General features: G+C 39.9%; 2 protein-coding genes across 2 annotated transcripts in view; one reads left to right on the plus strand and one right to left on the minus strand.

Moving 5' to 3' along the window:
• The window catches only part of AIMP1 (aminoacyl tRNA synthetase complex-interacting multifunctional protein 1), a 29,117-nt gene extending 22,976 nt beyond the window's left edge, over positions 1-6,141 (minus strand). Inside the window, exon 1 of the mRNA XM_010848236.1 lies at positions 5,838-6,141. Coding sequence (XP_010846538.1) covers positions 5,838-5,839 — 2 coding nt within the window. The 5' untranslated portion in view covers positions 5,840-6,141. The remainder of the gene's footprint in view (positions 1-5,837) is intronic.
• Positions 6,142-6,178: 37 nt separating this feature from the next.
• TBCK (TBC1 domain containing kinase) overlaps positions 6,179-11,125 on the plus strand; it is a 213,329-nt gene continuing 208,382 nt past the window's right edge. Inside the window, exon 1 of the mRNA XM_010848238.1 lies at positions 6,179-6,461. The gene's annotated coding sequence lies outside the window, so the exon portion shown is untranslated. The remainder of the gene's footprint in view (positions 6,462-11,125) is intronic.

Raw genomic sequence — 11,125 nt, forward strand, 5'->3', positions numbered from 1 at the left:
TTTCAGATTCTTTCCCTTATAGGTTATTACAGAATACTGAGTAGAGTTCCCTGTGCTATACAGTAGGACTTTGTTGCTTTTCTGATTTATATATAGGAGTGTATCTATTAATCTAATATCTCTAATTTATCCCTCTCCCTCTTTCCTCTTTGGGAACCATAAGTTTGTTTTCTATGTCTTTGGGTCTGTCCGTTTTGTAAATAAGTTCATTTATATCATTTTTTAAGATTTCACATATGTGATATCATATGTATTTGTCTTTCTCTGACTTTGTTCACTTAGTATGATCATCTTTAGGTCTATCCATGTTGCTGCAAATGGCATTATTTCACTCCTTTTAATGTTGAGTAATATTTCATTGTATACATGTACCACATCTTCTTTATTCATGCTTTCATTTCTTGGCTATTGTAAACAGTATTGCAATGAATATTGGTTTCTTTTTTTTTTTTCAAGAATAAATTCTTAATATCATCAAATATCCAGTGATGTTTAAATTTCCAGTTGCCTTACACACCTCTTTTTTTTTTTTTTTCCTTGTTAATTTTCTGTTTAGTTGATCTATCCATAGGTGTGAGTGGGGTATTAAAGTCTCCCACTATTATTGTGTTATTGTTAATTTCTCCTTTCATACTTGTTAGCATTTGTCTTACATACTGCGGTGCTCCCATGTTGGGTGCATATATATTTATAATTGTTATATCTTCTTCTTGGATTGATCCTTTGATCATTATGTAGTGACCTTCTTTGTCTCTTTTCACAGCCTTTGTTTTAAAGTCTAATTTATCTGATACGAGTATTGTGACTCCTGCTTTCTTTTAGTCCCTATTTGCATGGAAAATCTTTTTCCAGCCCTTCACTTTCAGTCTGTATGTGTCCCCTGTTTTGAGGTGGGTCTCTTGTAGACAACATATGTAGGGGTCTTGTTTTTGTATCCATTCAGCCAGTCTTTGTCTTTTGGTTGGGGCATTCAACCCATTTACATTTAAGGTAATTACTGATAAGTATGATCCCGTTGCCATTTACTTTATTGTTTTGGGTTTGAGTTTATACACCGTTTTTGTGTTTCCTGTCTAGAGAATATCCTTTAGTATTTGTTGGAGAGCTGGTTTGATGGTGCAGAATTCTCTCAGCTTTTGCTTGTCTGAAAAGCTTTTGATTTCTCCTTCATACTTGAATGAGATCCTTGCTGAGTACAATAATCTGGGCTGTAGGTTATTTTCTTTCATCATTTTAAGTATGTCTTGCCATTCCCTCCTGGCTTGAAGAGTTTCTATTGAAAGTTTTCTTTTTAATGGACCATTAAAAAATTTTTTTTTAATTGAGTTTGTTACAATACTGCCAGTGTTTTATGGTTTTTTGTTTTTTTTTTTTGGCCACAAGGCATTTGGGATCATAGCTCTTTGACTAGGGATCAAACTCACAAACTCTGCATTGGAAAGTGAAGCCTTAATCACTGTACCATCAGGGAAGTCCCTGAGAGCCCTATCATTTCTAAACAGCTTCCCTTTACTTCAGCAATCTCTTCAGTAGTCTTCCCCAGTCTGATTTTAAATTGCCAGTATTTTAAAAATTAACAAATCTTCTACCCCAGTCTCTCAATGTTAGGAACCAAACAATCAAACAATTGCTTTGAAATGGCAGTTTTAACTGCAGATTTTCCTTTTTACTTCATAGTATAGCGAACACCTCAAAAATTTGGAAGTGATTCTCTATTTCTCAAAATATCTGATTTTGCTGTTTCAGAATTGCAATTAGCTAAAAATTTATATTCTTCTTAGACACTCTAAGCATTGCTTCTCATCAAATATAAGATGCCGTCAACTGTAAAACGGCTCTAGTAATTAAGGGAAAAAACCATAGCTGATTTAACTGATCTAATGCTCTCTTACATTTAGTCACATCCTGTGTTATGTACTGAAATACCTGCTTTGAATTTACTGCTTTTTGCTTTCAAGTATGTGATCAGGGAATGAATTCAAATTTCAGCTCTGCAACTCATTCATTAGCTGTGACTTTACTACTGAAGCAGCTGATTCACAATGTCGTGTTAGTTGCAGGTGCACAGCAAAGTAATTCAGATACATACATATACACACACACATAGTTTCTTATCCAGATTCTTTTCCCATATAGGTTGTTACAAAATACTGAGCATAGTTCCCTCTGCTATACAGTAGGCCCATGTTACTTAACCCGTTTTATATAAAGTAGAAGAAGGCAATGGCAACCCACTCCAGTACTCTTGCCTGGAGAATCCCATGGATGGAGGAGCCTGGTAGGCTACAGTCCATGGGGTCGCTAAGAGTCGGACTCGACTGAGCGACTTCCCTTTCACTTTTCACTTTCATGCACTGGAGAAGGCAATGGCAACCCACTCCAGTGTTCTTGCCTGGAGAATCCCAGGGACGGGGGAGCCTGGTGGGCTGCCGTCTATGGGGTCGCACAGAGTTGGACACGACTGAAGCGACTTAGCAGTAACAGCAGTGAGTGTAAGTTACTCCCAAATTCCTAATTTACACCGCCCTGCCCCATCCATCTTTCCCCTTTGGTAACTGTAAGTTTGCTTTCTACATCTGTAAGTCTGTTTCTGTTTGGCAAATAAGTTCATTTTTCAATTTTACATGTAAGTGATATTGTATGATATTTGTCATTATCTCTCTCTGACTTTACTTAGTACGATAATCTCTAGGTTCATCCATCGTGCTACACATGGCATTATTTCATTCTTTTTTATGGCTGAGTGGTATTTCATTGTGCATATGTGTGTGTGCACACACATGTGTTGTCTATACACACCATATCTTCTTTATCCACTCATCTCTTTGATGGACATTTAAGTTGCTTCCACATCTTGGCTATAGTAAATAATGCTTAGGTAAACACTGGGGTGCATGTATCTTTTCGAATTACAGTTTTCTTCAGCTATCTTCCCAGGACTGGGATTGCAAGATCATATGGTAGGTCTAATTTTAGTTTTTTAAAGAATCTCCATACTGTTCTTCATAGTGGCTGCACCAATTTACATTCCCACTAACAGAGCAGGAGGGTTTCCTTTCCTCCACACCCTCTACAGCATTGATAATTTGTAATTTTTTTGACGATGGCCATTCTGACTGATGTAAGGTGATAACTCACTATAGTTTTGATTTGCATTTCTCTAATAATTAGTGATGCTGAGCATTTTTCATGTGCCTTTTGGCCATCTGTATGTCTGCTTTGGAGAAATGTCTTTTAGATATTCTGCCCATTTTTTGATTGGGTTGCAAGGTGATCACCATAATAATCCAGTTAACATCCTTTACCATACATAGTTATAATTTTTTTTCTTATGATGAGAATCATCAAGATTCAGTCTATTTTCTAATATGCAAAACTATTATTAACCATAGTCACTATGGTATACATTACATCCCTGTGACAATCATTTTACAACTGGAAATCTGTATTTATTCTTGATTGTTTTTCTTTACTCACCAGAGCCTTCTTTCCCTTTACCAATGAGGACACAGGGGATGCTGCAGGGCCTAAGGGATGGCTATGAGAGTATGACTAAGAGAAGGCAGTCCATATATCTCAAACACTATGGCCATTAACACAGAAAAGCTTTTTGTCCAGTGACAAATACATAAAATTTTAAAAGGGATATGTCTTGGTTTCCCAAGACCCTCTACCAAACAAGGTCATTTTTTATCTGGTCAAATTTTTCCCAATAGGATTTAACCAAACCTTTATCTTACAGGTGCACTCACCACTGTTTTTTTTTGTTTCCTTTTTTCCATTTCTAATCCAAGAACACAGTTAATAATAGTAGCCACTATTTTAATGGGCCTGGCATATTACATACACTGTCATTTAATCTTTACAACCTTGTGACACAATATTTCCAGTTTATAGATAAACTCAAGAGAAATTATGTGACTTTTCTAACACCATTCAAATATTAAATAGTAAAGCCATGATTTTAAACTTGTGTTTGATACTCCTAACCTCACACTCGGAGAAGGCAATGGCACCCCACTCCAGTACTCTTGCCTGTAAAATCCCATGGACGGAGGAGCCTGGTGGGCTGCAGTCCATGGGGTCACTAGGAGTCGGACACGACTGAGCGACTTCACTTTTCACTTTCATGCATTGGAGAAGGAAATGGCAACCCACTCCAGTGTTCTTGCCTGGAGAATCCCAGGGACGGGGGAGCCTGGTGGGCTGCCATCTATGGGGTCGCAGAGTTGGACACGACTGAAGCGACTTAGCAGCAGCAACCTCACACTAGGAGTTATTTTAAAGTGTTCCCCAAACAAAATTAAAAAAGATTAACTCATCATCCATTAAAATTCTTGCATAACTAAATTATGAGGACTGAAAGTCTCACTGGCCATTTCTTACCACCCCTATTTAGGCCACCACAGTAACTTCCCAGAATTTGTTCGCAAGTCTCCTACCTGGTCTTTCACCCTATTCTCTCCAGTCTATTCTGGACAGCAGTCAGAGAGATTCTTTCAAAAAGGCAGTCAGGATATAACACTTCACTGTTAGTGAAGTGACCTAGATGCCCTTCAAGATCCTTCATGACCTGTTCCTGCTCTCTGATTCTTTCTCCAGCTCTAACTCCTTCACTCAACTCTGACCTACAGGCTTCCTTGCTGTTCAGGCCAGTTTCTGTCTGATGGCTTTTGCAGTGTTTGATCCCTCAGCCTGACTCCACTACCGCAAAATATGGTTGTTGTTCAGTCACTAAGTCCCGTCTGACTCTCTGTAACCCTATATGGACTGTAGCCCGTCAGGCTCCTCTATCCATGGGGATTTTCAGGCAAGAATACCGGAATAGTTTCCCATTTCTTTTTCCAAGTGATATTTCTGGACCAGGAATTGAATCTGTGTACCCTGCATTGGCAGATGGATTCTTTACCAGTGAACCACCAGGGAAGCCCCTCCCCAAATTACTCTTACAATTAACTCTGTTTCTGTCACCTCTACTTGACAGTGACCTTTTCAGTGAGGCCTTCAATGGCCACACTAAAATTTCAAGCCATATCCCCCTTCCCTGCTTTACTACTTTTCTTTTCAGCACTCGTTACGATCTAAGACACGATAATGTTTTAAACTTTGTTTAATATGTGCCTTCCTCAATAAAACATGAACTACGGGAGAAAGGAATTTTTATCTGTTTTACTCATTCCTTTTTACCAACGCCTAAAACGGTGCCTCGGAGAAGGCAATGGCACCCCAATCCAGTACTCTTGCCTGGAAAGTCCCATGGATGGAGGAGCCTGGTAGGCTGCAGTCCATGGGGTCGCTAAGAGTCAGACACGACTGGGCGACTTCACTTTCATTTTTCTCTTTCATGCATTGGAGAAGGAAATGGCAACCCACTCCAGTGTTCTTGCCTGGAGAATCCCAGGGACGGGGGAGCCTGGTGGGCTGCCGTCTATGGGGTCGCACAGAGTTGGACACGACTGAAGCGACTTAGCAGCAGCAGCAGCAGCAGCAAAACGGTGCCTGGAACATGGTGGACGTCGAATAACCACCTGCGCAAAGAGCGAATTCCTATCACTACACCCAGTGCTCTCTCACACGCACAAAAGTAATCATGTTTGTGCGTATACTTTTCCCAGTAACATCCTTTCCCTCGGCCCCGCGTCCCATTTTTCAAACTTGGCTCCTTCAAAAGGTCCCAAGCTCTTCCATATTTCCTCAGGCCTAGATCCGCGCTGCTGTGCGAGGGCTTCCCACTAGTACCCGCAGGCCAGGTCCTAGCTCCCGAAGGCCAGTAAGGGAAAGGGGACTCCTACGATCGTAATCCGTCCTCCCCGGGACCCTCTGCGCACAACACTCACATGTATCGGTCGACAGAGACACCTCAGCAGCCTCGGCCGGGAGCAGGTAAGGAGCGCCTGCGCCTCACAAAGACAGTGAGAAAGGACCCAAAAAGGTGTCCTCGCTAAACGCCCGAGCGGTCTACAGAGTCCACTCCAAATTCTCTGTCCCCCGCTCTCCTGTGCGCAGCCACACCACATCCTCTGTCGTCCATCCCCTCAGCCAATAACGCCAATCATCCTGCACCTCTTCCTCGGTCGCTACATTTTCTCGCCAGGTTGGGCAAGAGGCAAGATGCTAGATGCCGGGGTCTTTCTTTAGAATTCCGTCGCAGAAACTGTGATGTCAGAGGAAAGGGCCGAGCTGCGGGTAGCTGGGAGAGCTGGGAGCTGTCAGCGGAGAGCGCCGGGCTCGCGCTCCAGGCCGCATTCTGAGCTGGCAACCCCCGCTGATTTCGCTCGCGGGCAGAGGGCAGGCTTGGAGCTCCCGGAGCTCCAGGAGCAGCCTCTTTTGTAGAAGTACCTGCAGTGCGCGGCCTGGTGCCCTAAGCAATAGCGACAACACCAGCCACAGCGACAGCTCTGGGGCCCTGTGTAGCAGCTGCATCCCCTTGTCTTTGTCTGCCTGCGTCCCCAGACCCAGAGGCAGGTATTTGGGTTTCCCAGTTTTTAACGGATGGGTGAGACGGGAGATAGAGGCGGGTCAGATGCAGCGAATGGCCCCGCACTTCCCGCTGTGGTTAAAAGAGGTCACCGGTGCTGCTTTTGGCTACTGATCACAGTTTCCAATCCCCACCTACAGCCCTCCTCCCTACTCACCTGACTCCTTTGAGAACTGTAGGCATCTTTTTAAAAGGAACTGCTGCCTGGCTGTTCCAAAGGAAGGTTGAAAGAGGAGCTTAGAGAATGTGGATTCGACTCTCTCCACTAGTCAACGTAGATTCGAACTCTTGCTTTGGTTTGTTTCTTGTTTTCAAAGGCTTAGTCAGTTATCGAGATGTGACATTCATTTGTGAAGTGGAAGAATGTAAAAGAGTTGTCAGTGGTTGCTTTTCAAGGACTCTTGTCCCTGTTTTTGTTTGGGCTACAAAGACAACTGGGGAAAAGTATATAAAGTAAATGGACTAGTGTTACTAACCCATTAAAAATGTGTAAGCTGTTTTATTTATAATGAAATAAGCATCTTTTGCCCAATTTTTGACCTTTTTTGCCTATGATGCATTTCCGCTTCAAGTTCTTTGTGGGCAAATATTGTCGTGTTTGTTCACTGGTGAGGCAGAAGCTGGAAAAGCGCCTGACTTCAAATAGGAAATTCAGGATATTTGGTGAATGAATGAATGTTCAGATCCAGCTTCTTCTATTGTTTTTTGGTTTGTTTTTGTTTTTGTTTTTTTGTTTTTTCCTCTCTCTCTCTCAACTAATCTCTCATCTCAGGTGTTTTTTTTCTCCCCACTGACTTTCTTCCACTTACTAAGTGTGAGGAAATCTATGTGAGTGTATTTGTTGTAGGTGAACCTTTTTATGTATACCCAACTTAAGACGTAGTTGAAGCAGAACGTTGATGAAATGGTTTGTGCTAACTAATGTTTTATCGTTTTGAATTATTTGCGTTTTATTTGGTGATTTGATCTTTAGTTGTCTAAGTGATAGGTGTGTCTAATTGAAAACCAAAAAGCATAGTAATAATAAAATGCAGCAGCTCAGTGTCTTCCTTCCTGCCCTCAGTCCTGTTCCTTCAAACATAACCACATTTAATCTTTTCTAATTTTAGGTAATGTATGTTGAATAATATGTTAAACTGCTAATTCTTTTTTTTTTAATTGACTTCTTAAGATAGCCCACACCATCCACAACCTCTCTTCTACAAATTTTTGAGTGGTTATCACAATTTTTAGTTTTAATACTGGTTAGTTTCATAATTCTAAATAATATGTAAACTTTATTTTTTCACATCAACTTTTGAAAATACATATATTTGGCTCCTTATTTAGTAAAACAAGGAAAGTAGTGACTCTACCTTTAGATGGCAGAAACCACATCCACTCCTGCCTTTCAGTAGATGGACTTTTCCTTATACATTGACAATGTTATTAATAGTTACAGTGTATTTCTTAACTCCAATTGTTTTTTGCTTTGTTTATGTGTATAAAAACCAGTAAAATGTTACAATATTATGGTTTTGTAAATAAACTTCAGTGCATAGCTAAGAAATATGCCATTATACATTTTCTTCCAGGTGTTTAATTGCATAACCTATGTACCACACTAATGAGATTTGTAATATTAACGTCAAATGGGTTGTTCTTTCCTCTTCTGCAGTGACAAAAATTATGCCATAGTTAAGTGTGCTTAATTTTTTGGATTATATACTAATTATATAGTTTTTGACCCTCCTCACTTTCGCAGAGGACTTTGTACTTTCTTCGAGGGAAAAGATTCATGTGCTTTATTCACCAGGTCCTCTTATTCTTTGTATGAGAAACTCCCTGCCATTTCTCTGCTTGAAGACACTCCCCTTGGAGCCCCATTACTTTCTGTTTGATTTGAACAGATTACTTTCTGATCCTTTTGACAGCTTCTATACTGGATTATATTCATTGAAATCTTGAATAAGGTGCAATGTTACAGTATTGTACAAAGGTACAATAAGGTACAATGTCTTTTACTACTTGGTCTTCTGCTCTGTTTTGGTAGAATACATCTTTAAAAAATGTATTCATAAAAATATGTGGGTAGTGATTTTATTTTTTAATGTTTGCATAATGTAAATTATTATTTTACTATTATGATTGATACTTTGGCTGGGTATAGAAACTAAATTATGTTTCTTACAATTTTTCAAGGCGTCACCATCTTCTAACTTCCGTTGATGCTCCTGGGGACATGAGAATGAGTGTTGGATCTTGATGTTTTGATGCCTAAACTGTTTGTTTTCTCTCTGAAATGATTAACATTTTCAGTTATACTTCAAGCTTTGAAAATCTGTTATGACATGTTTTGTTCTAAGTTTGTTCTCCTTGCAATGAACTCATTCAGTGAAGCCTGAATAAATATCTCTGGCCTCTTTAATTTCCCTTCAACTGTGGGGAATTTTCTCCTAGTCTTTTATAATTTTTCCGTCTTTATTTTTCTCTGTTCTCTTTTGTTGAAATTCCTGTAAGGTGGTTGTTGAATTCTTGGTTTGATTCACTGTGTTTGTAATCTTTTATGTTTTTATCTGTTTGTGCATTTGCTTCATGTTCTGAGTAGTAGTCTCAACTTTATTTTCCAACACTTCTGTCTAGTTTGATAATCATATGTTTAATTTCCAAGCACTAATTTTTAAAATTATTTTTCTCATATTCCCTTAATTTTGTTTCATTGTTCTTTTTTAATGAGATAAGATTTACAAATATTAAAAAGCACTGATTTTAAGTGACCAGTTTAGTGAATTTTGATACATGTCAACAAACATGTAACAGTCACCACCCTAATCAAGATGTGAAACATTTGTACTACTCCAGAAAGTTCCTACCTTTCTCTTGCCAAGACTGTTCCCACAACCCTCCTCCCCACCCCAAGCACTACATTCTCATTCTTATGACTATAGTTTAAAACTGTAGTCCTGTAACATTTAAATGAAGCCATAGGATATGAACTCTTCTGTGTCTACTCCTTTCATCAACATAATATTTTTGAGATACATCCATATTTTGGCATGCTACGCTACGTTGCTTTAGTCGTGTCTGACTCTGTGCGACCCCATAGATGGCAGCCCACCAGGCTCCGCCGTCCCTGGAATTCTCCAGGCAAGAACACTGGAGTGGGTTGCCATTTCCTTCTCCAATGCCTGAAAGTGAAAAATGAAAGTGAAGTCCCTCAGTCGTGTCCGACTCTTTGAGACCCCGTGGACTGCAGCCCACCAGGCTCCTCTGTCCATGGGATTTTCAGGGCAAGAGTACTGGAGTGGGTTGCCATTGCCTTCTCCAGTATTTTGGCATATTTATTCCTTTTTTGTTGTTTTGAAATAGCATTTCATTGGATGAATATACTACAACTTGCTTAGCAGTTCACTTGTGTTATGTTTACCTTGCTTCCAGTTTGGGGCTGTTATGAATCAAATTACTGTGAACATTCTCATACAAGTATTTTTATGGACATTTTAGTTATTATTGGGTTAATACCCAATAGGAATGGAATTTGAGTCGTAAGGTGTACTATTAACTTTAGTGCAGTTTTTCAAAGTCCTCGTGTCATTTTAGCACTACCGTAAGCAGCAGAGATGCTGCTGCTGCTGCTGCTGCGCTAAGTCGCTTCAGTCGTGTCCGACTCTTAGCGACCCCATGAACTGCAGCCTACTAGACTCCTCCGTCCATGGGATTTTCCAGGCAAGAGTACTGGAGTGGGGTGCCATTGCCTTCTCAGCAGCAGAGAATCAGCTCCAATTCTGCATTTTTCTCAACACTTGGTATTGTCAGTCACTCCAATTTTAGCCATTCTGGTAGTTGTAAAATGGTATGTTGTGGTTTTAATTTGCATTTTCCTGCTGATTAATTACATTGAGAACTTTTCCATGTGTTTATTGTCTATTTGAATTCCTCTTTTGTGAAAAATACACATTTCAGATTTTTACCTATTTTGTGTTGACTTGTCTTTCTTTTTATTATTAAGTCATAGGCATTCTTTATATATTCTGAATGCTAATCTGTTACCAGGGAAGCCCTGTTATCATATATACAAACATACATGCATATATATATATATGTATGTATTTTATAAAAATGTCATATGTATATATATATAGATATGTCATAATAGCTTGGATTTGTACTTTGTCAAATGTGGCTTTTGATGTGCAATGTTTTTCATTTTGATGAAGCCCACTTTATAAAGTTCATCTTTTTAAAAAAATTCTCATTGTTTTGTTTTTAATCGGCTCAGATGAGATCTGTTTTCGTTTTAATTTCCATTTGTTTGCATTGGAGAAGGAAATGGCAACCCACTCCAGTGTTCTTGCCTGGAGAACCCCAGGGACGGGGCAGCCTGGTGGGCTGCCGTCTATGAGGTCGGACAGAGTTGGACATGACTGAAGTGACTTAGCAGCAGCAGGACAGAGAAACAATAGATTTTTTTAACTAAAGTATTTTTTTAAGATTTATTTATTTATGTTTGGTTGTGCTAGCTTTTCATTGCTGTGCTGGCTTTCTCTAGTTGCCGCGAGCGGGGCAACGCTTTGTTGTGGTGCTCAGGCTTCTTGCTGCAGTGGCTTCTCTTGTTGCAGATCGCAGGCTCTAGGACTCATGGGCTCAGTAGCTGTGGCCTGTGGGCTC

The sequence above is a fragment of the Bison bison genome, unplaced genomic scaffold, assembly GCF_000754665.1.
Source record: "Bison bison bison isolate TAMUID 2011002044 unplaced genomic scaffold, Bison_UMD1.0 scf7180017864263, whole genome shotgun sequence".
NCBI classification, from domain to species: Eukaryota; Metazoa; Chordata; class Mammalia; order Artiodactyla; family Bovidae; genus Bison; species Bison bison.